The 26591-nt window shown below is 49.9% G+C and overlaps 3 protein-coding genes and 1 non-coding gene across 4 annotated transcripts; 1 reads left to right on the top strand and 3 right to left on the bottom strand.

Annotated features, from left to right (window-relative positions):
* Positions 1-16: 16 nt before the first annotated feature.
* On the top strand, positions 17-6654 carry PHB2 (prohibitin 2). Its single transcript, XM_032098804.1, has 10 exons — positions 17-186; positions 267-351; positions 435-514; positions 920-1104; positions 3213-3342; positions 3800-3903; positions 4328-4405; positions 4948-5024; positions 5253-5258; positions 6040-6654. Exons 1-10 carry the CDS (start codon positions 60-62, stop codon positions 6068-6070), a joined length of 903 nt encoding a protein of 300 aa, XP_031954695.1. The 5' UTR covers positions 17-59; the 3' UTR covers positions 6071-6654.
* Positions 6655-10226: 3572 nt separating this feature from the next.
* PTPN6 (protein tyrosine phosphatase non-receptor type 6) lies at positions 10227-25629 on the bottom strand. The gene is made up of 16 exons (XM_032098802.1): positions 25548-25629; positions 24232-24333; positions 18602-18724; positions 18099-18293; positions 15821-16040; positions 14943-15059; positions 14658-14774; positions 14172-14268; positions 13695-13774; positions 13454-13603; positions 13215-13346; positions 12777-12931; positions 12416-12483; positions 11888-12039; positions 11070-11167; positions 10227-10958 (listed from the first exon to the last, which is right to left on the bottom strand). The coding sequence occupies exons 1-16, from the start codon at positions 25592-25594 to the stop codon at positions 10850-10852; spliced, it is 1962 nt and encodes a 653-aa protein (XP_031954693.1). The 5' UTR covers positions 25595-25629; the 3' UTR covers positions 10227-10849.
* On the bottom strand, positions 25605-26405 carry C2H12orf57 (chromosome 2 C12orf57 homolog). Its single transcript, XM_032098803.1, has 3 exons — positions 26284-26405; positions 26001-26177; positions 25605-25920 (listed from the first exon to the last, which is right to left on the bottom strand). The coding sequence occupies exons 1-3, from the start codon at positions 26339-26341 to the stop codon at positions 25772-25774; spliced, it is 384 nt and encodes a 127-aa protein (XP_031954694.1). The 5' UTR covers positions 26342-26405; the 3' UTR covers positions 25605-25771.
* Positions 26406-26461: 56 nt separating this feature from the next.
* LOC116440501 lies at positions 26462-26522 on the bottom strand. Its single transcript, XR_004238654.1, has one exon. It is a non-coding gene; the product is annotated as a U7 small nuclear RNA (small nuclear RNA).
* Positions 26523-26591: the final 69 nt, after the last annotated feature.

The following is a 26591-nucleotide window of genomic DNA, read 5'->3' as shown; positions in this document are numbered from 1 at the left end:
GCGCCGCAGCGGTCGCTCCTTCCGGTGTCCTTCCCGGCGGGGGTGGCGGCGGGGCGGCCATGGCGCAGAACCTGAAGGACCTGGCGGGGCGGCTGCCGACCGGGCCCCGCGGCGTCGGCACCGCGCTCAAGCTGCTGCTGGGCGCCGGCGCCCTGGCCTACGGCGTGCGAGAGTCCGTCTTCATTGGTGAGTGGAGATCCCCCCAACCCCTCGGAGCGTTCGCGCCCGCCGCCCGTGCTGACCGAGCCCCCGCTCTTTCCCCGCAGTGGAGGGCGGCCAGCGCGCCATCTTCTTCAACCGCATCGGCGGCGTGCAGCAAGACACTATCCTGGCCGAGGGGCTGCACTTCAGGTAGGGTCCGACCCCCCCGGCCCCCGCCCGGTCCCCCCGGCCCCCTAAGGCCCGCGCCCCTAACGCGCCTCCGCCCCCCGCAGGATCCCCTGGTTCCAGTATCCCATCATCTACGACATCCGAGCGCGGCCGCGGAAAATCTCCTCCCCCACCGGTTCCAAAGGTGAGAAAGAGAGGCCACGAGGTAGGAGGCACGGGACAGGAATTCGGCTCTAGTGCTGGCGCTCCTCATACAATTATGGAATGTTAAGGGGTTGGAATAGACCTTAAAGATCGTTTAGTCCCAATTTCCTGCCACGGATAGTGACATCTTTCACTAGACCAAGTTGCTCAAAGCCCCATCCCACCTGGTCTTGACCACCTCCAGGGCTGGGGCATCCGCAGCTTCCCTGGGCAGCCTGTTCATGTGTCTCATTACCCCCTCCCTAAAGGATTTCTTCCTAATTTCCAACCAAAGTGTCCCCTTTCCCACTTTGTGCTCATCATCTTTGTCCCACGGCTCCAGCTGCTGCTGAAGAGTCCCTCTGCAGGTTGCCAGCAGCCCCCTGACCCCTCCCTGTCCCCGCAGACCTGCAGATGGTGAACATCTCTCTGCGTGTGCTGACGCGGCCCAACGCGGCCGAGCTGCCCAGCATGTACCAGCGCCTGGGGCTGGACTACGAGGAGCGCGTCCTGCCCTCCATCGTCAACGAGGTGCTCAAGAGCGTCGTGGCCAAGTTCAACGCCTCGCAGCTCATCACACAGAGAGCACAGGTGAGCCCTGCCAGGCGCGGGCTTGGCTTGGCTCGCAGATCTGTGGGTGTGGGGAATGTTGTGACAGATGAAGGAAGGATAGCTGTACTCAGCTGGTGGGTAGTGCATCTACCATCTGGGAAAGCACGTCCCACCTACAGCGTGATTCCAGTGCAGGTGCAAATACTGTATTGCCAGCTTCTGAGGAGGAAACTGGGTCCGTTGGTACACAGAGTGCAAAACTGCACCAAAATGTGACACTAAGGGAGGGAGAGCTGATTTACATCATGGCCCATGGGTGACACTGGAACTGGCTTTAGAAATGCAGATCTCAGAACAGCTGTCAGAGCAAATTAAACAGTTTTGAAAGATCTGAAAAACCATGGGAATGAGCAGTTAAGAAAGCACTAACGTGTCAGTGATCAGTGCTACAGAAAGGTAGCAAACGGTTCTGTTTACACTCAGAGAATGGGTCAGGTTGGAAGGGACCACAGTGGGTCCTCTGGTTCAGCCTCCCTGCTCACACAGGGTCATCCCAGAGCACATGGCAGAGGATTGCATCCAGGTAGTTCTTGGATGTCTCCAGTGAGAGAGATTCCACAACCTCTCTGGGCAGCTTGTTACAGTGCTCTGTCACCTGCACAGTGACGTTCTTTCCTATATTCAGGTTGAACTTCCTGTGTTCCAGTTTCTGCCCATTGCTTCTTGTCCTGTTGTTTGGCATCACTGAGAAGCGCCTGGCTCAGTTGTCTCAGCACCTTCCCTGCAGGCACTGATTAGAAAAAGTGTCATCTTGGGGGAGTGTTGCAAAATAGTAGAAATATTTAGCTTTAAAATGCCTGTTTCTGAAAGTTTATATTGTAATAATTTGATTGCCACGGATTCTGAGAGTTCTCATCACCTATGGCAGCTGGCACAAAGAGGAGGTGCTGGTCTTGTTTTAAAAGGTTTTAGAGGAGGTCCTGCAGGGCCAGGAGGGTGCTGAAGAGGAAAAGTTGCTAGATGAAATACAAAGCATCTCTTAACTAGTTTCTGATCCATGCCAAAAGAAGCAAAGAGAACTGTGTATCCAGGTGTTGTTATGAGAAATGATCTGTATCCCTCTGGTCAAGGGCTTCAGGGTTTTGTGCTCATCCACATGGAGTGCACTGGAGGGGTTTGTTGGTCTTCACGTAGAAAGAGAATGTGTGGAGAGGATGGGACAGCAAAGAATATCTGTGAGGGTTTCAGCTGTGTTGGAAGCAAAGGCTGTTAAGCACATGTGATCTCAAATAAGAGTCATTCTTTGATCTCTGAAATTTTTGAACAAACTGAATTGCATTTCCCTTTTTGTCATGTATCCATCCAGAGCTTATTATTATAGAGTGATGTGTATTGAAGGGATTGATAATCAGAAGAAAATTAAGTGACTTTATGCAGTTGTGCTCTCACAGTTCACACAGGAAAGGTTTCTGTCCTTATTTAGAGTTCTGCTCAGAAACAGCTGCAGTGAAAGTAAAAGCAAATGCTCGACTGGCCAAGCATGTGATACTGTAGCAATAGTTTCTGTCTAAGTCAATATTTGGCGCAGGATTTGTCAGCCTGCCTGAAAAAGGTGCTGGCAAGTAAATGTAGAAAAAATCAAAGTATCTAACAACAACACCCACCCAAAGCAGCCAAAAAAAGTGGAGTAGCTACACTAGACAAGTAGGTATTGTAATTAACAGATGTTATATGGGTTAAAAAAAATTATGTGGTCATTTCTTTTTCTGTGTTGGAATACAGCTATGAAAGCACAGCCTGCAAACAGTGGCAAACCCAAGGTGGAGAAGGAAATGCTTGTTGCCAGAACTGTGGGAACTGTGGAACTAGATGTGGTGGGATGTGAAATCAAAAGATGCTTTCAAGGTTTTTTACTTTCACAGTGTTACTTGCACAGAACAGTTAAGTGGTAATGGAGTTTTGAAAATGCTCTGTGTGGCTGTGGATATGTTACTCAGAGGTGGTGTTGATGTCCACGGTGTGGAGCTTGGGTTGGGAACATCTGTCCCGACACTGTGAGGAGCAGTTGTGCTTCGCTTTTGGAGTGTGCAGGAAGTGAGGAACACCCCATGCCTGGTACTACTCTTGTTGCTGTGTTTGTGTTTCAGGTGTCTCTGCTCATTAGGCGAGAACTGACAGAGAGAGCCAAGGACTTCAGCCTCATCCTGGATGATGTGGCTATCACAGAGCTTAGTTTCAGTCGTGAATACACAGCAGCTGTGGAGGCTAAGCAAGTGGGTGAGTTCATTGGTGCCTGAAAAGGCTGGATTGCATTTGCCTTTTCGCTGAATTATTAAACAAGGAAGTGGAATTTGGGCCAGTGTGTCACTGCTGTGTCACTGTATCAGTACAGGTACAGGGTTACAAACCTTAGCCTGCTTAGTAACAGAGCTGAACAGGTTTATTTTACAAGTGTTACCAGAAAGCCATAGCTAGTGGGATAGACCATCAGAGGGACTGAGTTCCCAAGACTAAGATTCCTCTTCAGACTGGGACTCTGTCACTCACTGTGGGGGTTCTGGGCGCTGTGGGTTTTACTTAAGAGAAAGTAAAGTGCTCTCAGACACGTTTTGTGCTTGGGTGTGGTCCCAGAGTGTTACCTGTTCTTTGGGAAGCAGAACCTCCGGGCCTCGGCTCTCAGGTTCTGATGGAAGGCACAGTGTGGTTCCAATGGCTGTGTCCCTTCTCCCTGCAGCCCAGCAGGAGGCACAGCGCGCCCAGTTCCTGGTGGAGAAGGCCAAGCAGGAGCAGAAGCAGAAGATAGTTCAGGCCGAGGGGGAAGCGACAGCTGCCAAGATGATATCCTGCTTTGGGAGACTTCGTGGGATGTGGCTTGTGAGCTTGACAGTCCTGAGAGTGTCACTCTGGGCTCATGCTTAGGAGACTGATCGGATGATAGCCTCAAGTAGGTCACTGTTCTTTATTCCCACCCCTTCTCCAGTTGGCTGCAGTGAGGTTTGTCTGAGGCTACAGGTCAGAGCAGAGACGGCCGTGGGCCTGCGCTCCTTGTTGTAAATTTTAACTCTTACTGGCTGTGTGTGACCATAATCCATAACATTCTTCATTTGGGCAGGTAAAAACATGCCTACCCAGAGGCCCATGTTACTGGAATTGAGACTGCTTTTCACCCACTAAGATGTTCTTTAGTATGGCTTAGGAAGAATTCCTTGAGGGTAAGCGGCTTCTGTTAGCAGGATTTTCCTTAACTTTTGTTCCCTTGTACCTCGGGGAAGCTCTCAGCAGGAATCCAGGCTACATCAAGCTACGTAAGATCCGAGCTGCTCAAAACATCTCAAAAACGGTGAGCACAGAATTCCCTTTGTCGTTTTGCAATCCTTGTGCTGTCCCCCCAGCCCAGTGGCCACATGATGAATTTAAGGCGAATGTGATCTGCCCTGTCCTGATCTTTGTTCCTGCCCAGCCCTTCTCTGCTCAAGTAGAGCTTAAGACTTAGCAAGGATCTGCAATTAGATGTGAGGCTCAGAGTTCGTGCCCTTCATACGACAAGGCCAGATCCACATCAGATTCCATCACCCACCCTCAGCTGCAGCCACCAAAAGCATCTGGGTACCTGCAGCTGAGAAGGGGGAACAGCTAAATGTGGGATCAAAGGTCTTTGTGACAGAGAGACAGAGTGAGCACTTCTTTAGAAAGTCTGATGGCTCTGGGATGAGAAGTTAGGAAGTTCTGGAGTTGTTCTGGGGAATTGTGTTGATTTAACTGAGATCTTAAGTGAAGGAAACAAGAGTACTGTATCTGGAGGGGGAGATAGGTTCCTAGTGCTATTCTTCCATGTGCATTTTCAGTCCTTGATGCCATGTTTGTAATGGATTTCCTTTTCAGATTGCTGCCTCACAAAATCGTGTGTATCTCACAGCAGATAACTTGGTACTGAACCTGCAGGATGAGGGCTTCACCAGGTAAAGGGGCTGGGTGCCTGGGTTTGTCTGCACCCTACCTGGGAAGCTGCTCCCCCCCTCTGGAGCTCTCTCAGGATCATTTTCTGAGAGGAACCTGCTGCCAGAGGATACAGCCAAGCAGGGAGCAGCCTCTTACTGTGGAAATGGGGATTTTTGTTAAAGCTAATCAATTTACTGTTGTTTTTTTTCTTCCCCACCCTCCACCCCTTACTGCATCTGCTGACACAGAGGAAGGTAAGGCACTGTGTATTTTGATCCTTTTGTTAGTACTGGAACCAGGGTGTTGCTGTTTCCTGGTGCCTGGGATGTTTCTGGCCTGGGCCTTTTCGGCCCCAGGAAGTTTATTCCAATCTCTACCTCAGTTCCCGTTTGTGATGTGAAACTTGAAGCTCTCCTTGCAGGGACCACACAAAGACACACATGGAGTATGCAGTAGTTGGAGCTCCATGTGTGCCTCATAAGGAGCCTTGCATCTTCAGTGTTCTCTGATCTATCACATACACAGGGCATCCTGTGGTTATGGCAAACGGGGCTGTGAGGAGGCAGGCTCGTGGGAATTTGTGTTGGTTTGGGCTGCTGATCTCTAGGGAAGATGCTTTTGTTCTCCAAAAGTTTTCCAGTTCATGTGAGGAAACCCCATTTCCTGCTTTCAGAGCTGTCAGGAATTCAGAGGCTTTGCCTAATCTGTCCAGTGTTTACTGAAAAAGGCAGTGCCAACTGAGCTAACAGAATGCAGCTAAAAGCTTCAATTTCTCAGAACTGAGAAGGGAAAACAGAGTTGGTTTCTTTTCTGTGGGAATTTTGATTATAACATCCTCACCTCTGACCAGATTCTGTCATATTTGTTCCAGAAAATTTAAGGAGCTTTGGAAAAAAAACATGCATAATAGGAAAGACTGATAGGAAGTCCAGATCCTTTGAGTGTGACACCCCATACCTCAGAATTCATACTGGAGGGTGGTACAGCTTTGCTTGTGCTTTCTGGACTGATGACTCCCTTCTGTCTCCCTTTCAGTGACAGTCTCCTACTCAAAGGGAAGAAGTGAAAGAAGCTGAAGATTCCTAGAACCAGCGTCGCTGACCAGCAGAAGAGAAGAGTGAGGATCTTTGAACTCCCTCCACTAGTATTGTTTGTCCTCACTATGAAGTTTTTAATCCAGTAGCCAGATTTGGTCCCCATGCCCCTGCTCCATCTGTGGTGATTCAGTTGCAGGAATGGGCTGTCCCTCTAGGCAGCTGTAATTCCTTCCTCATCCCACCAGTTAAATTTGGAGAGGGGGCAAAGGGGCTTACTGGTATTAACCCATGTGGATGTAGTAATTTGCCTCTAATCCTCATTAATATTTAGATTTCTGTAGGATGTCAAATTCTTTTTTGGCCAAGTGGGGAAGTTCTTCTGCCATCAGCACCAGGCTTTTTTTTTTTTTCTTTTCTTTTTTTCTTTTTTTTTTTTTTGTAGTAAATTTTGTTTCTCTTTCACTCTTGATCCCAAGAGAACCTGGGACTGAATTCAGGACAATGCCATTCATTGGGTGCCTGTCACTGCTGGAATATCTTACTTGTGTCACTGTCTGCTCAGTGACGCTTTCAAGTATTTGTAAAAATTAAAAAAACAAACCAATCAAATTTATATTGTGTCTAAGTGTGCTTAGTGCATGGGAAAAAAAGAGGTTATTTTATGGGAGGTGGAATGGAGATTTTACTTGGTTGAAAATAGAATGAGGATGATGAAGGGAAAGAAACAAAAGAAAGAAGTACACTCGTGGTCACTGGCAGATCATTACAGTGTGGGGAGAGGAGGAGGAGGAGGTTTGGATGCTCATACGGCCGTGGGGGTGACCAGGGCTGGTTCCTCAGCTGCCTGCAAGGGCTACACATGAGGATAGGTGTACCTGCTTTTCCAGGTCACAGAAGCATCTCTACACTGTGTCCTGACCCCCATTGTTACACCTTAGGCTTTTTCCCCCTCTTTGCTTTCCTGGCTGGAAAGAGGAGGAGAGAGCTTCCTCCACTGACTAAACTCTCCTTTGCTTGGGTTTCAACAGCAAGATCTTGCGTGCTTTAGGGGTAGCTTCTTCCCTGTTTCTCTGGGCTGCCCTATACTAAGATTTAGGACTTGGAGGTGTCACAGGGTCATAGAATATCCTGAGTTGGAAGGGACTCAGAAGGATCATCAAATCCAGGGCAACATAGAAGTTAGACCATAGGTGAGAGCATTATCTAAACACATCTTGGAACAGAGACAGACTCAGGGTCATGACTGCTCCCCTGGGGAGCTTGGCCACCCTGTAAATGAAGACTTTTTTTTCTGATATCCAATCTGAACTTCCCCCTCTGAAGCTTTAAGCCATTCCCTTGTGTCCTGGTGCTGGATACCAACGAGAAGAGATCAGCACCTCCCTCTCTGCTGCCTCTGATGAAGAGGTTGTAGGTCAACCCTTGGTCTTCTCTAAGCTGAACTAACTTTGTATCCTCAGCTGCTCCTTGTAAGTCACACCTTTCTTTGCACACATTATAATATTTTCATATTCTCCTTGTATTGTGGAGCACTAGGCTGCACACAGTAGTGCTGGTGAGGCTGAACCTGGGTGCAGTGGGACCCTCACTTCTCTGGCCAGTTAACTATTCTGTGCCTAGTACACCCCAGCATGACATACATACCTGGCAGGGCCTGCCGTCACTCAGAATGCCCAGATCCTTTTCTGCAGGGCTGCACCCCATCCTTCAGTCTATATATACATCCAGGATTACAACATTCTGGGTGCAGAATCTGGCATTTGTTCCTGTTAAATTTCATAGGGATGAAATTGTGTACACATCTGGCTGTACGCTGACCGCCGTCCAGAGGGATATGGTGAGACTATCAAAAGCTTTGCCAAAACCAAAAAAACCCCCACATCTGCCTTCCCTTTGACTACTAGGTGGGTAACCTTGTTGTGAAAGGTTATTAAGTTAGTAAGGCATGACTTTCCCTTCAAGAATTCGTGCACACTTTGATCAACAACTGCATTGTCTTTCAAGTCTTTTTCTTGATAGCCTCCAGACTAATTTTCTCCACACTATTACCAGACACCAGAGTGAGACTGATTGACCTGTAATTACCAAGGTCCTCTTTCTTCCCCTTCTTGAAAACTGGGACAACATTTGCCAGCTTCCACGTGAACTTCTCCAGATTCCCAAGGCTGTTGATTAACAATTGAGAGAGGTCTCACAGTTACATTGGCCAAGTCTTCAGTACCCTGGGAGGAATCCATAGACATGTGCATTCAGTTGCAGCAGCAAATCCTATAGAACTTCAAGGTCAGCCAGGAGTTTATCACTCTCCCAGCCATGGTCATCCAGCCCAGGGCTCTGGACACCCAAGGGCCCGTCACCAGTGTCAGAGAAAGAAGCAAAGGGAGCATTAAATGTCTCTGCTTCATCACTGTTCAGGGATGAGGTGACCCACCTCATCCAGTGACAGACCAGTGTTTCCTTTAGTCTTCCTTCTGCTGTTAACATACTCTAAAATGCCTCCTTACCCACCACAGTACCAGCCAGCTTCAGCTCGAGCTTGGGCTTTTTTTTCCCTGGAGTGGCAGAGAGCATGTCTGCCCTCCTGCATAACGTGTCCTTCTTTCCAAAGTCCATACACTTTCTGCTAAGTTGCAGAGAGATCCCTGCTCAGCCAAGCCAGCCCTCTGCCTCACTGGCTAGACTTCTGACATGTTACTGCCTGCTCCAGTGCTCTTGGAAGGAGGCCCTTAAAAAGTGAGCAGCTTTTATGTACCCCACTATCCTCAAAAGCAGATTCCTGGGGGACCTTACTAACTGCTTCCCTGATAGCCTAAAGTCTGCTCTGCCCAGGTCCAGGGGAGTAGCTTTACTTACTTTTGCCTCTTATCACCAAGATACTAAACTCAGCTATTTCACAATCATGATGGTCAAGACAGCCACCCAGGAGACCATGTCTGTTTACAACCAACCATCTCTTTTGACAAACAACTCCAACTTGAGCTCTCCAGTGAAGAAGAGAGGCCTTTAGGGACTTCTTCCTCTGGTGAAGCAGAGCACAAGATGTTTAAAGGAACAGCTACAACCTGTGGATTCCTGGTTTAAAACTTACTGGCACTCAGAGCCATAACTAATACCCATATGTTTTGACTTTCAACATCAAGGAAGCACAAATTCTTTGAACCATCTTTGAAAATGCATTCTCAAATAGTCACCCCAAAGTATTTGTGTGGAACAGAGCCTATGTAAAGAAGGGTAGACTGCTTATGTCAGTGCTGTATTTCTTGATGTGCAGTCAGGAAAGTTCTTGTTCAGTCTAAGTTTTCTGTAGACTGGACATTATGGACACATTAAGCTCAGGGATTTGAACACAAATGAGCTTCTCAGTAACCTGAGCTTGTTCCACAAGATGTCTTCATTTTCAAGCTTCAGACAGAGTTTAAGCCAACCCTTGGTCTGCCTTGCTTTAGGCTGCGGCAGCTTTTTAAGAAGGAAGACAATTGGATCCTGTCCTTTGAAGCTACCCAGGAGTCTAAGGCAAAGTTAGGTGTTTCCTTAGACCTCCATCCATTTTTACTTCTGCCCATTGTTTTCCCCACTGCCCCGTTCCTGTTTCTGCCTCTAGTGGCAATGGAATTGCGAAGCCAGCTGGGAAGTGCACACACAGGCTGATTGGCTCCCAGGCTAAGGGACGCTGAAGTCTGGCACATGGAAAGAGGGTCTGCTCACAAAGTGTCTTCCGTCTTCCAAATGCTTCCAACCAAGTTTCTTGCTATAACAAATGACAACAAGCAGTGTCCTTCCTCCCAATGTACTGTGTATAACTCCTGGTGGGAAGGGGCCTCTGGAGGCCTTTGGTCCAGGCTGTTGCTGGAATTGGCACTGCTACCAGCAGGAGGTCAGAGCAGCTGTGGCTTTGTCTGTTCATGTATTGAAAACCCACAAGTAAAGTTTAGGTGCAAAAGCTGTGTCAGAGTTTGTCACACCCGACTTTCCGTGCTCAGACTTTGCTGATGACCACCAGTTCTTGAGCCTCACAGCAAAGAGCCACCATAATTGGTCACAGCTTCTGTTCAGAAGCCTGAAGGCAGCAGGAAATCAGAAAAACTAAGCTGGAGCCATCCTTGTAAGTCTTTGCAGGGCTGCAGGTGCAATCAGGAGTACGGCTAGTACTCAGAGAAATTAGGAAAAAAACCTTTTGGGACCTGGTAGTCAAACAAATACAAGTTTATTTACAAACAAAGAAGAAAACATGGCCATCACATCAAATTCTGGTATATTTACAGCATCCAGGTGAAGGATGAAATAGCAAAAGGATAAGAGGGTCAGAAGGTTGGTATTAAGGAAAGAGGAAGTCTCCTGCTGAACTGCAGAGGAGCTGAGCTGAAACAGGCCAAAACCTCCATACTTGAAAAGCTGAGGCTTCAGGGAACACAAACAGGCTAAACTCTAACTCACAGCAGTGGGCAGAGATGTAGCTCCTGGGATGACCTTCCTTAGCCCTTCCCTGAGAATTCCACTGAAGCTGACACAGCAGAGGTGAGTTTCAGCCCCAGTGCTCAGGGAGCAAGGAAAGGAGGGGAGTGACCTTTTCCTGCTAATGGATGATGAGGGGGCAGCAAGAGACTTTGCTCGCCTGCACAGGCAAGGGACCATGAAGTCGGTCAGCTGAGCTGGAAAGCGCTCTGATTCAGGGCACTGAAAGCTGGCATGGAAGAGAAGGGGAAGGCTTCATTCCAAGAGCAAGGACTGCGAGACAGGCCAGCCAGGATGTGAGCTCCAGTCCTGCACCCCGGGTTCAAAACCCCCATGGAGCTACCTGCAACGTATCATTATTTTTTCTTTAGTGAGCCTTTCATCTTCTTCTCTGAGGAGCGCTGTTTCCGCACCTTCTCCTCCTTTTTCCCCAAGTTCTCATACACTGTTGACTCCTCTTTCTGCCTGTAAGACCAGGTAAAAACAAGGGGAAAAGTGGGGAAGAGGAAAAAGCCAGCCAAGCCAGACTTGCCAGAGGCAGGCAGAGCTGGGTCTCTGCTTTAGGTGAGCTCTTACTTGGAGGGTTTCCGTGAAACCTTGGCATGCACGTTCCTCACTGCAGGGGGGTAGGCGATGTTCCCATACTCACACTCGTTTGGCTTGCCTTTCTGAAGCTGCAGGAGAGGAAAAACAGGCTTAGAAGAGTGTGGTCTGGGAGATGCATTTGAGGCACCATGGAAGAGTTCTGGCTGTTAAACCCCACTTTGTTCCACGATCTCAGTGGAAGTTGGTGGGTTGCTGAAGGGCTCAGCACACTGTCCGCCACTGCCAGAGGTGAGCAGCAGCTGCAAATGCAGCCTTGTACAGGAGGCAACAGTGGGGCAACAAATCTCTGGAGGCACTAGAGTGCCTAAAAGTGCCAAATTTCAGCTAAAGAATATTAAAACAGCAGGAGTTACAGGATGCTGCCAGAGGCTACAAGGAGAGAGAAAAGACACCACTTACCAAATAGCAGGAACAGATCTTGCAGCTGCAAAACTGGGATGGGAAAGACAAAGCGGAAAGAAGAGGAAAGGAAAGTCTTTGCTTGTCCTAAACTGAGTTTGTAACAAAACAGCACTTGGGGATGTTATTCAGAACATAGTTGAGGTAACTGCATTAAAACTTACTGCTGTCTAACAGTTCAGAAGGGACTGGTTCTTGAACTGCTAATGAACTTGTCCTCTGAATTTAAAAGTCTTAGAAGAGAGGAACAGGGACTCTGATGTTACTGCACCACTGTAGTCTATGTAGGTCCCAGTGTTAGCTTAAAGCTTGTGAAAGAGAGCACTTGGGCTCCGAACCAGCACCATGCAGGGCTTAGGCTCACAGGGCAGTAGAGCCCCTTTCCTCACCTGGATAACTTCCAGCTTTTTCTTGGTTGCCTCTATGAACTGGCAGATGGCCATGTAGATGAACTTGTACTGGGCCTCCGTCTGCACCATCCCAGATCGCTGGGCCCTCACCATCTGGATGGTCTTCTGGATGTCAATGTCACAGTCCAGCCCTAGCAAGGAGCACCAGAAAAACTTACGGACATGTTCACTGCCCTCTCCCAGTTCTCTACCAAAAGCAGCCACAGTGGAGATGAGTTAAGAAGTTTCTACCTCCACCTATACTCTTTATTCCTGTATGGACCTCCTACCTCTCCCCCTGCTCAGCATCTTTCAAGTCTTCCCTGGAGGAAGAGCCAAAGCTCAGGGAAGGCTGAAGCCATAATAAGTGGATATGGTACAGAGATCCAGCAGAACAACCTTCTCAGGGGCATGGCAGGATTTTCTCCCACTGACACCTGATAGTTTTCATCCCTTTGCAGCTGAACTTAAGGGCAAAGCCCTCATGGGTAGTCCAGTTCACTTAGAGATCCTTTGGGGTGCTCTTACCCTTGGTGGAGATTGTTTCCACGATCATATCAATGACAATGATAGTCCCAGTGCGGCCAATCCCAGCACTGCAAGGAGAGGACAAGCAGAGGTCAGAGCAAGACAGCTCCCGAAACAAAATGCTGCTGCTTCTGGAGAAGGATGTGGCTCTTGTAGCAGCTGTTCAGCAATGCCACAGAAGAGTCACAGATTCAACAGGTAGAGAGTTGGGTTTAAGGGTATCGAAGAGGAAAAAAGCAAATATTGGGACTGGCATATGCTGCACTCACAAGTCCTGGGGTACAAGCAGCAGGACAGACTTTCTGTATCTCACCCTAGATAAGGGATGGAGGATGCTTCAAACTCCAGCCTCTGTACCAACCTGCAGTGTACCAGAATAGGCCCTGCGTTGGGGATGCTCTCTTGCTTCTGGTTTATCTGGTCGAGGAAGCTGAGGACTCCTCCTGGCTCACTGGGTACACCATGGTCAGGCCAGCTCAGGTACTGGTACTGCCAGATCTCACGCACAGCCTTGCCCTGAGAATAGCAAAGCACCCCCCTGGTAAAACTGCAACCCAGCCCTGTCCCTGGCCTCTGTCCCAGGGAGAGGTGGGTCTGAAGCCAGAGAGAATATCTCTGTCTCCTGCACACTTCTTAGTGATTCCACCACTGTGATTCCAGCCCAAACCAGGTGGGAACAGCAGCCCCAAGAATGACAGAACAGCAGCATCATCACAGCACTGAGCAGTTCCCAGGTTTAGGTGTATGGTGGCTGTTAGACCCATGGGCTGGATGAGAGCCCTTGGTCAGACACACTCACATTGTCCTTCGGACACACACAGAGGTGCCGGAGTTTGTACTCCAGCGCATCGTGCTCCCCAGCGTTCTCCACAAGGTAGGGGCCGTACTCCTTCGTGCTGCCCAGCTCCGGCCAGTAAGGCACACATTTGTTCTGTGTGGACAGGGAGGGCAGGGTGAGGATGGGCAGAAGGCAGGAGGGAGAGAAAAAGCAGGGTAATGGTTGAAAGGGAAAAGAGATACCTGCAGACTGCTACTTACCCGGCCTTTTTCTACTTCCCGTGTTGTCATCACGATAATGCGCGTGTTCTCCTGCCACACCATTTGCCAGAAGTCATTGACTGTGGCATCCAGGCAGCCCTGGCTGGCGATGTAGGTCTTGGTGCACTCATCTGGGCTGATCAGGGTGTTCTGAGTGCAGACAGGGGAGGGTCAGGAGGGCTGCAGGAGCAGGCAGACCTTCCCCTGCTTTGGGCATACAGCCATCTTTCAAGAGCCTCACCTTGACATAGTTGGCATTGATGTAGTCAGATCCAGGTATATTCGGGTCCCTTCCCTGGAGGATGACTCTGGAGTGATCAACTGGGGGTGCAGTGAAAGGATGAACAGTGCCATGAGATACTCCATGCACAGCCCCACGGAGCTCCCTCACTGCCCTGTGCCACCTCAGTCATGATTCCCGGTGCATGCCCTGTATCCTCAGCTCTCCCTCTCTGGGCTCCGACCAATCTCACTCTGTCCTCCCATCCCTCTGCCTCTGTGACAGATGACAGAAGCTAATGAGTCTGATGCAACCCTCCCTCCTTCCTTCAAGGACAGGAAAAGGCTGTGCCTTCCCTCATCAGCTCTTAAACCCTTAGCACCATACACCTCGTAACCTGCTCTGGAGGACAGAATGGGCTGAGGCAGGGATGGCTTGGACAGCTCTTCATTGCCTCTGTCCATCTGGGTTTTTTTATAGTGGAGAAGCAAGACTCACAGGGCAAGATGTTCTTGTATCGGTTCTTGCTCTTGTTTTCCGGTCTCTGGCCCTCATGACGGTCAAACAGGTGCTTGGCTTCCTGTTTTTGCAGGCTCTGAGGGCAGAAGAAAGAATAGTCATGGCAAGGTCACAATGTATGACGGGGGAGGTGGGCACTAGGAGGCACAGTGGTGGCTCTGATGACACATGGGCATGCTGTGAAGTGAAAACCAAACACAGATTTGAGAAATCCAAGGTCTGTGCCCTTACTGTCTTGGTGACTCATTCTCCCAACCATAAAAAAGCACATTTCTACCTCACTGGGTTCACTTAAAGATGAGACTCACTCCCCAGGGGAACAGGTTCCAAATGGAGACTTCTTTCAGAAATAAATTGACAAGACACACAAGAAGTCTGTGTACAGGAAGAAATTGAGGATGGAGAATGAGGTGGTGCATGCAGAGTTCCCAAAAAGCCAAATAATGTCCCCCAGAAGTTTCTTACATCAAATTCCTCCCAGAATCCAGCCTTGGACGTCTCCTCAGACAGACTTGTCTTCTTGTTCAGTTCCTGCACTCTGTTCTCAATGTCAGCAGCATTCACCCTCGTAGCATAGTAGGGCTGGGGATGGGAAAACACAACAGGTGAGAGGGAGAGAGGGAGAGATGCTGCTGGAGAGCAAAGTGTCCTCTGTGCACTGTGGAAAAAGTAAGGAAAGGGACACAAAGCAGAAACAAACAGCAAATCAGTGCCTCCAAAGGGCCCCTAAAAACAGGAAACCGGACTTACCTGCTTCAGGTACACAAAGGAACCAGACATCTCCTCAATTCCAATCTTCTTGAAGTGTTCCACCAGATCTGCCAAGCTGTCAAACATTTCAGCACCTCCAACTGTGTAGCGTCCATTCTAAACAGAGGAAGAACGTGTAATGTCTAACTCATAATATTCACAGAATCATGGAATGGTTTGGGTTGGAAGGTATCAGAAAGGGCAGCTACCTCCAACCCCCCTGCCATGGCCAGGGACACCTTCCACTAGAGCGGGTTGCCCAGAGCCCCTTCCAGCCTAGCCTCAGAGACTTCCAGGAATGGGGCATCCACAATTTCTCTGGGCAACCTCTTCCAGTGCCTCACCAACATCACAGTAAAGTATTTTTTCCTAATATCCAATCTAAACCGGCCCTCTTTCAGTTTTAAGGCATTACCCCTTGCTGTATCACTCCATGCCCTTGTAAAAAGTCCCTCTCCAGCTTTCTCATAAGCCTCTTTTAGGTGCTAGAAGGTGCTGTAAGGTCTCCCCAGAGCTTTCTCCAGGCTGCACAGCCACCAGTCTCTCAGCCTGTCCCATAGACAAAGATGGTAGTGCTCAGGAAAAAGGCAATGCTGGGGTGCAGATCTATAGGCACCACCCTGCACCGTCCAGGAAAGCATTTCCTCTGGCAGGGAAGTCAGATGAGTTTGCCCTGAGAACACAGAGTTCATGGCACAGTGCTCTCGGTGTAGTGCTCTCAGTGGATGGAAGCCCAGAGAAGGTGTATTGCCCTCCAATCTCATTTAAGGTCCTTGGAATCTCCTCATCCCACATGAAAGAAATAGGAGAAATTGTGACAGCCATGTTGGTAACATCCATCAGACCACTGCCTCTCCTTTTGTCCTCCCACTGCTCACCTCACACATGATCTTGATGTGTGTGACTTTGAGCCGGGTCCCAGAGGCACCAGTTGCCCCAGCTGGAGCATCAGACCCAGGTTTAGGCTGGTCAGTGAGGACAGACAAGACAAAATCCCCTGGTTTGCTGAGGCTCTCCCGCACCAAGAAGGTCCAAGGGGTGCCTTTGGCCTGGAGAAGTGACTCAGCTGCAGGGCCTGACAAATGCCCATGGTACCACCTAGGAATAAACAAGACAGGGTCAGAAAAGAGGTGAAGATGCAGGAAGTGGATGCCTTTGAGCTGATGAGTGAAGAACAACAACACTGGGGAAGGGTGAAGGAGGAAGAAAGGAAGGGGGAGACAGAGAGGAAGGAATAAGAGAGGGAAGAAGTAGCAGGATCTTGGGAAAAGCAGATGAGACGAAGGTAGAGAGCTGGCAAGAAGAGGAAGGAGGCAGAGGGGACCTAGGGAGCAGAAGTCTGGTACCAGAGGACACAATGGGAAAGCACCAAGTGTGATCCATTTTCTGACACACACAGGCACAGGTAAGTGACACTTTCTGGCTGGAACACCAGCTGGGGAGGGTAGTCTGTGTGTTTCAGCACCTCACAGTATTATTGGGATTGTGACCTTACTGCTGCAAGGGGCTCTGGGAACTCAAACACCAGGGAAACAAAAATAAACCCCGACAGAGACAGAAACTCTCCCATCAGGATTTGGCAGCACCCAGATGGTTGAGATCAGATCCATTCAAGAACCATTCCAGCAACTCCTCTCTCTGAAACTCAGTCACCTCTTCACTCAAAGGATAATTCCCATTCTCTGGACACATCACACTGCAGCAATCACCCTGGCCATGAGAGTGAGTGCCAGGAGCTGATCCACGTGCACATTCCTGTCCTCAATGCAAACACTCAGCAGCTCCTTCTCTCCTCCTAGCACAAGGTCAGGAGCATCCCCATGTGACCAAGGTCAGGAGCATCCCCATGTGACCAAGGTGTTCCCTGCCTTGCCATGGGGCTGTGGGAACAATTTGCTTCTCAGAGAGCAGCTGACAGGGAAGGCCTGGCATGGTATTGGTGAACTTCTCATTGTTAGGGGGCTATTCGTTCCCCAGAACTGATACAGAGTTCAGGATGCCACAGCCCAGCCACAGAAGCAGCTGGGGCATTCATTCATTCTCCTCTGCAAGGGGTTGCTCCACACACAGCAAGAGGCTCACACAGTTACTGGCCTCAGCAAGTAACTTTTGTTGACCCTCACCTCACATACTGCAAGAAGCAGCTGGTGACTCTCAGAGCATGGCTGTCATTAATTTCTGAAGCTCCTCTCAAAGAACTGTTCAGCCACCACGTGCTCAGATGCCACCTTGGGATCGGTTGGCCCCTTCCGCACATCAAAGAGGTCTCCCAGCCTCCCCTCCACTGGTAGGATGGGGTTAACGCGTCCCATTCCTCCCTCCCCCAGCAAAGCCCAGCTCTTCAAAGCCACGTGACGGAAAATCACTTGGGGAGAGAGTGAGAGGAGCTTTCGTAAGAGCCCGGGGTGGGGGGGGGGGAAGTTTCCAACCGCAGAAGGAAGGGAGGAAACTGCAGGGCCACGATGCAATGGCCTTAACTGGAGAGGACAGCCAGCAGCAGACCCGCCCCCTCTGCAGCCTGATCCGGTACCCTGATGTTTCAGCCAGGATATCTCTGCTCCCTGCCTCCAGGTGCCCAAGGAGGACCTGTCCAAGAAGGACTTGTCCACTCAGAGCAGGGTGCAACAGCTCCCCCGAGCTGCATCAAAGGGCGTGAAAGCAAAATGCAAGGGCAAAACCACCTGATTTGATTTAGGAACTTGGTGTCAGAGACACATGCAAAGCGGGGACAGGAAGGAGACTAAGCAGGCCAGGAATAGCAGGGGAACATGGTCCTGCTCTCAGCTACGTGAGTCACCCAGGCCTAGAATAATCAGGGAGGTCTGGGGCAAGACTGAGGGCTTCCACACAACATGTCTCCCTACAGACCACTGCAGACCCACAGCGGACACCACAACCTTTGCTTTTAGAAACAGTATATAAATAGCAAAGGCAACCGGAAACCAGAAGTAAAAATAGAGCCCTGTTAGGTCTGCTGTGATGGATCAAGGTATGTACAGCTATTCCTGGGGACGCTGCCCCTATGGACACATAGGAGGCTAAGAAAGGCAGGAGGCACTTTTTGCAGGATTTGCCCTGGGGATGCAGGCAGGACAGAAAGGAGGCCATGAAACAACTCATCACAGACACAGCAGCTGCCTTGCTGTCCCCCTGTACCTCTCTGTCGTGGGGTCGGAACAGTTGAGTGGGTATCGCAAGTCGATGATGGTTCCATCTTTGTCCTGCAGCGAGCCCTGTTGCTGTGTGTAGTATTCCACCAGTTCTGACAAGGTGGCAAACTTCTCCCCTCCATACAGGTCATAGAAATCCCCGGTATTCTGGATGCGGATGTGGGTTACTTGATCACCAACCCTGTGGAATAAAGCACAGGGCAGTCCAATGAGGGGGTTGGAAAAGGGGCAGAAAAGAGTCCTGCACTACCTCCCGCCATGGAACCAGAGCAAACCATCCCAGTGAACGGAGATGGCTGGAAAGAGAAGCTCCTTGGGCAACTTGAGGGAGGGTCTAGAAGATGCTGGGAAGCTGAGGTCATTTTACAGCTTGAAAAGAACTCAAAGGAATAGAGACAGGATGAAGATGATGCCACAGGACATGTGAGGATCTAGGCAATCTGGGTATGTAACACTGCAAAGACAGAAGCTGGGGTCCAAGTTACTTACCGGACTGAAAGAGAAAAATCCCCCTGATTCTTCCGACTGGGTCTGGCCAGGAAGCTCCCATGGACACCTCGTCCCTTCAGTAAGGCTTCAGCTTCTAGCCCACTCAGGTCACGGTGAAACCACCTAGCAGAGAAGATAAAAGCAAGACCAAGTGAATAAAAAAGGCCAGGCACTATTGTGGAGATCCGTAGGGTGAAGAATGGTCCCCGGTCAGCATCCCTAGGTGACAGCCAGCAGCAGCATCCCTTCCTCCCCCAGTCTATGGACGGTTCCCATTAGATAAGGCTTCCAGGGCAATCCCTGCCCTGATCCATCCTGCTTCCCTGGTCCCGTTCCCTACACACAGAGACCTCTCACACCCTCTTACCTCACCATTGTGGAGGGAGAAAGAAGAGGTGGCCAAGTGGCTGTCACCAGAACAACTCAAAAAACACAGAGGAAAAATCAGTTTGCGCTGGTAAGGAAAGGGAAGTCGGAGGTCTGTGCTGGGGCACCCAACGCCAAGCTGTTCCTGCGCCTCTTGGGAGCTGGCCATGTATCTCTCCTGGAGTCTACTGTCAGTCCATTCAGACCCTCTCCATCCACCTTTTCCTGGATAGGTGCCTTGATCTCTGGCCCGCTGTGCAGTGCTGCTGGGCACAGGCAGGTGCAAGCCCGTACACAGCGGGGCACGCGCAACTCCGGGAACAGGAAGCGCTCTGAGCCATCCACTCCGCAGCCCCCAGCTGCTTTGCATACACTTCTGCTTCTCCTTTTGTGTCTTTCCTCCCCATACCCCCTATTATTTTTGGGTCCCTGTCTTTAGCACACAAGGGCTGACTCTACGCATGCATCCTGGGCTCTGGCCGTGCTCACAAAATTCAGTTCTGCACGTCCTCTGTTCCCCTTCTTCTCCAAAAGGCCAATGAGCAACATGAATGCTCCCAAATGTCCTACACACTCTGTACAGGCACAAGGGGGAATCCGTGTGAATCTAGAGCTGCAGACTTCAAGGTCCAGGCTACTGCTCTGAGCACAGCAGTGCCTGCCTGAAACCAGCCTGCCGTGGGATGGGACTGACACAGGGAGTGGTAGCTCAGAAGGGATGGGGAGGGTGAGAGGTGGTGGTGAAGCTGCCCAGAAAGGCAGGCAGAGACCAGGACAAACAGCTACTACTTACAGGGAGCCCACACAGCACTGAGGGAGCTGAGCCGAGGACCTTCAAGATCCCAGCACGGCATACTGAGGCCAAAGCTGACAACTTAGTACAGAAAGAAGGAAAACTAACCATTCCAGTTACCTAGCTGTTTCCAGCTGTGGCCCATGACTGCCCTGCCCACAACACTGGTTTCAAGGTCTGCAGGTCTGGTGAAAGAATGGGAGCTAAGCAGTGGCCTAAGAGTGCAATCCAGCTGGCAAAGGAGCCTGACTTTTCCCTGGGGCCATCTCAGGCAGGGCAGCAGGAACAGCAAGAGCCTTGCTCATTTCAAGTAGCAGTAGCAGCAGCTGCAGACTTCCCCACACACCACCGGACTGGGAAATCCTGCAAAAAGATGAACAGGCTGCTAACTACGACCTAGACAAAAACTCGTGGCCAAGACAGAAACCAGCAACAAAGGGAAGTACAGGAGAGACGAGTGGGAAGCTAAACTTCATTGCTAGAAAGGCAACCCAGGCACCTACAACAGCTTCCTTAGAATGCTTCTGGTTTCGTGCACATGGTAAGCCGGGGTGTCGTGAGCTGCAGGGAGCCAGAGGTACTGACTTAGAACTCATATTAAAAACCAAGGAGATTTTAAATGCACTGGACCAATTCAAGGGAACAACTTGGGCACAAAGTTGTAGAAGTTGCACCTGAAAGGCAGCACTTAAATCAGAGTCAGTCTAGCAGGAAGCAAGTGTTGTTTATAGCTAAGTGCCTTGGGGTAACTTTATGATGTGGATCCCATATCGCTGCCCTATGCCCAGAAATTAATTCTTGTGCCTTTCTGTGCCTCTAAACTGAGCCTGAAGGAAAAACTGAGCAAAACTTTTTCAAAGCAGTTTGCAGCTTGTTCAAGGTCACACAGAGATAGGGATGTTTTTTTCCAGCTGTGGCAGGGGAGCGAGGAAGCACCCGGCTTGCTGCTTCCCGGTCAGCTTTTGGCCAGTTGTTCAGTTTCTTTTTCTCTGGAGAGAGACTGAGAGTTGAACTTTTTCCTTCCCTGGAATTTCAGATTTTCTCCCTTTTCTGCTGGACTGCTTCAACCTCAGTGCACATCAGGAGGACTTTCCACCAGGCACAGAGGGCCTGGCCCTGGGCCAAGCCCCAGCTCCGAGGAGACCAAAGGGAGGACTCTAACACTTTTTCCCAGGTTTTTTTCTCCACAGCGAGAGATTTTATTTAGCATTATTATCCTTTTTCCATGTGTTTGTTAAATAAATAGTTTTTATCTCTTTCACTTTCCTTCGAGGAAAATTTATTTTTTCCCAAACCTGGTGGGGGAGGGGTGGTTGTGCCTTCTCTCAGAGGATATATTTCTAAATTTGGCCAAACCAGCACACTAAGGGAGAAAAGGAAGGAACTTCCAGGGAAAAGTCCCGAAAGATAATTCCTGATATCAAAAGAATATTAGAGTATGTTGAGTCAATATGAAGCCAAGGCACACAAAACCCAAAACTTAGGCATCCCTACACCCTACACTGACTGAAGGAGAAAATCTGTCTGAGGAACTGAACATTAGTTGGACACAAGAGAACAAGGAAAGAACAAGGTAGCAAAGAGCCCAGACCAGAATAAGAAAGGGTGAGAGAGCACTTGTCCCATGTCACCCAGTATCCTCCAGAAGGACAAGCCACAGGGTGCAGTGCAATTTCTTGACAGCATTTTTGTGGACACAAATCCCATATCACATAATTTACAGGATGAGTTTATGCTTCTGCTTGCTTTCATTTTAGGAAAGGACTGGATGCACGCAGCTGCCCTGGTGTCTTTGATCTGGGCTGCCTAATTAAAAACTACCAGTAAGGGAGGGAAATATCACCGTAGAGAAGCCATCAGTTGGTATCTTCGAGGTCGCTCTCCCAAATGGCTGCAGAATGGAACAGCTGAGCCACTGAATATAATAAGACTATAATTGAGCCACTAAAACATTTTTAAAATATAATTAGGAGGTCAAGAGATTTCAGCAAAGAGACTACTCTTACACTGTTGTTTGGCTTTCAGTACAACACAGGTGCTAGAAAATCATCTTGGTAAATCCCTTGTGGAACCAGGCCACAGTTAGCGCAGTAACAAATTTACAGGAGAAGATAAATGAAATAGCTAATTAAAAGACACACACATCTGGATTGCTGCAAAAAAAAAAAAAAAAAGGCACTGAGAAACTGGAAAGAATCCAGCATAATGCCACTAAGGCAGTGAAGAGCCTGGAGCACAGCAGCGAGCAAGCTGGGTTTATTCAGCTTGAAGAAAAGATGCTTAAGGAGGGATTTAACACTTGTCTGAGACTACCTAAAAGGGGCCGTGGGGGTTTAGAGATAATGAGTCAGACTCTTTTTCGTGGGACACAACAAAAGGACAAGAGGCAACAGGCATGACTTGCAGCAAGGGAAATTCTGATTAGGTATCAGGAAAAACTGCACACATGCTCCCCCCCAAGGGTGGTTCAGCACTTGCCACAAGTTCCCAGAGCAGCCGAGGAACCTCCACCCTGGCAGGTGTCAGGACTCACCTGAGCAAGGCCCTGGGCTACCCGAGCTAGTTCTGGGGAGAGAGCTCTGCTGTGAGCAGGGGGTGGGACTAAGCAATCCAGAGGTCAAAACAGTCATCAAAGGAAGAGCAGAGGGAAAGGCTATGTGTAGAGGATTTTTTGCCCTTGTACTTCCTAAGCCTCTATTAACAGCTACTTGTAGAGTTAACCATCAAATCCATAACAAATTTTGCATCCTTTGGCAAGGAGTTCCATTGCCCAGCTACAGAAACACTCCCTCCTTTGACTTGCTTATAACCTTCTCCCTGCCTCTTTTTTATTAACACCTCCTTGCTGTAAAAAAAGGAAAATCAGTGGGTGATTCCTGTTTCTCTCCCCCTGCTCCAAGCTGCTCGTGACCTAAAACATCCCTATCAATCCTCAGCTCTTTCCCATGCTGAAGACTCCAGCCCTACTAAGGTGTTCTTTGTACACAGCTATTCTACACCTCTGATCCCCTTTGCCGTCCCTCTCAGAGATATTTCCAATTCTGGCATCTTGTTTTGAAGATAAGAGTGAAGGTGGGCACAGAACTGCGGTGTTCAAAATGCTGGTGAGTCATGGTCAGTGATGATTTCTGACCTGCACCACAACCAAGCATTAAGCTAACAATCTCATGGATTTCTATAATCAAAGTCTCATTCCAAAGAGGTTACAATTAGTTTTCCAACCATTGTTTTTTTATGCACATTTTAATAATTTTTTTTGTATGAACATTGTTTTACATAAGCCTATATGAAATTTCATCTGCTGTTCTACTGCTCACTCAGTCACTGCCGTAAGGTCTTTCTGAAATTATTCACAAGTCAACTCCCACCATATTACCCTGAACAACTTTCTACCATCATCCCATTTTCTCATCTCACCAAGCTGTATTCCCATGTCACTTGGGAATATACTGAACAGCGTGTATTTCAGATTACCCTGTGATCTGACCACTGATGACTTCCCTTCACTGTAAAAATGGGATGTTAATTCCCACCTTCCATTTACTCTTTTTTGGTAATTCTTTATCCAATTTTTTTTTTTTTTAATGCTATGACTTCAGCTTCATTTAAAGACTTTGATGAGAAAATCTCGTCAAATTCTTTAAATCCAAGCGAATTGTATTGGCCAGACCTGCCTTATCCACGAACTTGCTAAGTCCCTCAAAACCCCCCAGTTTTACAGGACCAGATGTGCCTTTACGAAAGCAGATGCTGGCTCTTTCTTCATATCACATTCATTTTCTTTCTCCGTTATACTGTGTACCCTCTTGCTCAGATAACGACTTTACTGTTTCGTGCTTCCCTCGTGTTTGGGGGGAGCTAATTTGGAGCTCTTTTTGAGAATGAGAATTGCATTTGTTACTTACTTCAAACAGGTTTTGCTGTTGTCCTAGGTTACAAAGTAAGATGTAACCTAGTACGTATTCTCTTATCAGCTTCACAAGCTGTTAAAACAGGTGGGGCAGTGCTCCTTATCTCCTACCAGGACTCATCCTCGACAACGCCCTCGGGCAATCAAGGACACACGGCATGACTCATCAGCCCATTGTGAGATGCCCCGCCCAATCATGACTCATCAACCCATTGTGAGATGCCCCACCCAGGGGGGAGGAGCCAAGCATTCCCACGTGGGTATAATCTGGGATCTGGAACAGCTCAAGCAGCCCTTACCTACTGTTTTCCCAAAGGACAAGAGCTACCACTGGGCCTTCAGGCGAAGGACATACCCTTTTCTAAAGGATCACTGCTTTAACAGGATCACTTCATCTGGACTGCTGCCGCCACCCTAACAGGGTGTCACGTTGTATCCTGACTCTGTCAGTGTTCTTGTACTATTGCATTTATTTAAATTTTCCTATTAAATTCTAATTCTGACTTGGAATCACCCACTGGTTTTTTTTCAAACTAGTACACTAGCATTCACAGCACTCACCCACGGGATGGCATCAGGGTCTTGTCTCTCAGATCCCCACTGATGGAGGAATGACAGGAGCTGGTGGAGGAAGTACCACAGCCCTCAACCAAGGGGGTCCTACTAAAGAAAATAAAGCAATATTGGAATTACCAAGACAGGATCTTGAGATGGATTTGGGAGAGAGATCAAAGACCTCGATAGAGGAGAGGTGGCTTGGCACCCTCCCGGTAGGGCTGGATGCTCATGGCAGCGAGCGCCGGGGTGCTGGAGCAGCAGCTGGCAGTGCTTGCTGGTGCAGCAGCTCCCGTGACTCACCTGTGTCCGATCCGCACAGGCGAAGTCCCAAACTCCGCCTGCTCCCAGGCGGACTAAGAAGAAGGTAGCTCCTGGTCAGGCAAACCTCAGGCCTCAAGCCGAGGGCCTAATTTTCACCATTTGCAAAGCACTTCCTGGACTGTAGTTACTGAATAATCAGAGGGGTGGGGGAAGGCCAAGGCCAAGCTCGGAGAGGTAGATAGAGACGGAAGGAACCGACTGCTCTTCCTGCCTCCCATCCACTGAGCTCACGCCCTCACTGGCTACATTCCTGCCCGGTTTGTAACCGAAAGCACAGAAGGCAGAACCTGACGCAGCTCTCTCACACCTGGCTTTGCAGCTCCCTGCTCTCCCAGGCCTGGCTCCTTCACCCCCAGTCCTGTGCCCCTGAGTCAAAGACCTCGATTCTTCCAAGGGCAACAGGCACACAGGGCAGGAGGCTACAAACAGACATACCTGATGTCCCTCCAAACCACATTGGAAAAAAAAACATTGCAATGGAGCAAGGCTGCACCACTAGGTTGATCCCTCTGCAGTCCGAAAAAAGTGAGATAAGAATTTTATGTTGTTTATGTTGCTCTAATGCAGGCTGCAGCCAAAGGGGCAAGCCCAGCCCTCCCACGCTCTGCCACTCCCTGCTGCATTTTCTCTGCTGCCTTTTTCACTAATGATAATGTGCTGGATTGCACATTCAGCCACAAAACAAGGCAGCCACAAGGACTGGGGGCAGGAGTAAATTAACACTGACCCTGCTGGGGACAGGGGCCTCAATGGCATTTACAGCACCTGCTGAACAACACTAGATTGTTTTGAGGGACACACTTCCTAGTATGCTTCAAACAGCACATCTGAAAATGCTTGCCCTTGTACTTAATACCTCTTATTAAAAAAAAAAAAAAAGTCTCTCTGATATTAAATCCTTCACACCAAGGCTCTGCACAAACCTTTTTACAGAACATGGTACATACTGGGCCCCCCAAAACAGCATGGCAGGTGTCATGCAGAGAGCACTGCTGTACCTGCCTCTGCACCAGGGAGCAGCACTGCTGAGCTCACGGTCATTCATAAAACACAGGCATTTTCAACACACGTTTTATTCACGAGCAGACACACGAGCAGACACGAAGCATCCCATTCCTTCCAGGTCAGCGTCTGCCTTGTTCAAGTGCCCCATTCCCAGGGCTGACAGGACTTGCACCGTGGAAGGAGGGCACCAGCCGAATACCGGGAGAACTCCGAGGGCTCAGGAGGCAGCAACTCCGCCGGTGCCGGCCCCGTGCGGCGGCAGCGTCATGGGCGGCAGGAACATGGCCTTGAGCTTGCCCGACATGCTGGCGATCTCCGGGTCCTGCGACTCGTAGGACTTGATCAGCCGGGCGAACTTCAGGACCCCTGCAAGGAAAGGGGGTGGGCGGGATGCCCCGCTGCTCCGACGGGCTCGGAGCATCCTGCCCGGCGGGGGAACAACCCACCTTCGCCGTCGCTGCTGAAGCCGTAGGCCTTGATCACGTCCTGCTGGATCTGGGTTGCCACAGGCAGGAGGAACTGCAGCATCTTACCCATGTCGTTGCAGGCGTTGTCCCGAGCCTCCTCCATGCGCTGCGCGTTCTCGGGCGCCCCGAACGCCTTGATCACCTCCGCCAGCACCGCTGCGGGACACGGGCACTCAGCCGCCCGCCGTCCTCCCGCACCCAGCCAGGCGACACAGGCACTCTGCCGCCGGCCCCCCCGGGACACCGAGCCTCCCGCACTCACCCTTCGCCTGCTCCGCGCTCAGCGCCGGCGGCACCGGGGGCTGCGCGGAGGCTGCCATGCGGGGCGGCGGGGCGGCCGCGGCTCCGGTCCCACACAGAGGAGCGGCGGCTCTAGACCGGCCCGCCGCCCGCGCGCCTGCGCCTCCCCGCCCCGCTTTGCCATTACACCGCCGTGTGGGAGCGGCTTCCCGCGAGCGCGGGAAACCTGCTGGACAAATTCTAAAAGAGCTGAAATCACTGCCGGAGAAAAGCCCGCCGCGAGGGGCCCCATCCGAGCCGACTTACCCTGCGGTTAGGGTGAGGACGAGA

Source organism: Corvus moneduloides, chromosome 2 (genome assembly GCF_009650955.1).
Source record: "Corvus moneduloides isolate bCorMon1 chromosome 2, bCorMon1.pri, whole genome shotgun sequence".
Taxonomy (NCBI): Eukaryota; Metazoa; Chordata; class Aves; order Passeriformes; family Corvidae; genus Corvus; species Corvus moneduloides.
Note: the sequence above shows the minus strand (reverse complement) of the source record. Positions and strands in the feature narration are given on the sequence as shown.

Excerpts from the sequence above, each read along its gene's own strand:
- PHB2 (XM_032098804.1), top strand. The coding sequence starts at position 60 with ATGGCGCAGAACCTGAAGGACCTGGCGGGGCGGCTGCCGACCGGGCCC. Across the intron at positions 3,343-3,799 it reads TGTGGAGGCTAAGCAAGTGG|CCCAGCAGGAGGCACAGCGC; the intron begins GTGAGTTCATTG and ends TTCTCCCTGCAG. Across the intron at positions 3,904-4,327 it reads AAGCGACAGCTGCCAAGATG|CTCGGGGAAGCTCTCAGCAG; the intron begins ATATCCTGCTTT and ends GTTCCCTTGTAC.
- PTPN6 (XM_032098802.1), bottom strand. The coding sequence starts at position 25,594 with ATGAATGACCGTGAGCTCAGCAGTGCTGCTCCCTGGTGCAGAGGCAG. Across the intron at positions 24,334-25,547 it reads GCTCCCTGGTGCAGAGGCAG|TAGGACCCCCTTGGTTGAGG; the intron begins GTACAGCAGTGC and ends TATTTTCTTTAG. Across the intron at positions 13,604-13,694 it reads TCAATGCCAACTATGTCAAG|AACACCCTGATCAGCCCAGA; the intron begins GTGAGGCTCTTG and ends GTCTGCACTCAG.
- C2H12orf57 (XM_032098803.1), bottom strand. The coding sequence starts at position 26,341 with ATGGCAGCCTCCGCGCAGCCCCCGGTGCCGCCGGCGCTGAGCGCGGAG. Across the intron at positions 26,178-26,283 it reads GAGCGCGGAGCAGGCGAAGG|CGGTGCTGGCGGAGGTGATC; the intron begins GTGAGTGCGGGA and ends CGTGTCCCGCAG. Across the intron at positions 25,921-26,000 it reads CTTCAGCAGCGACGGCGAAG|GGGTCCTGAAGTTCGCCCGG; the intron begins GTGGGTTGTTCC and ends CTTTCCTTGCAG.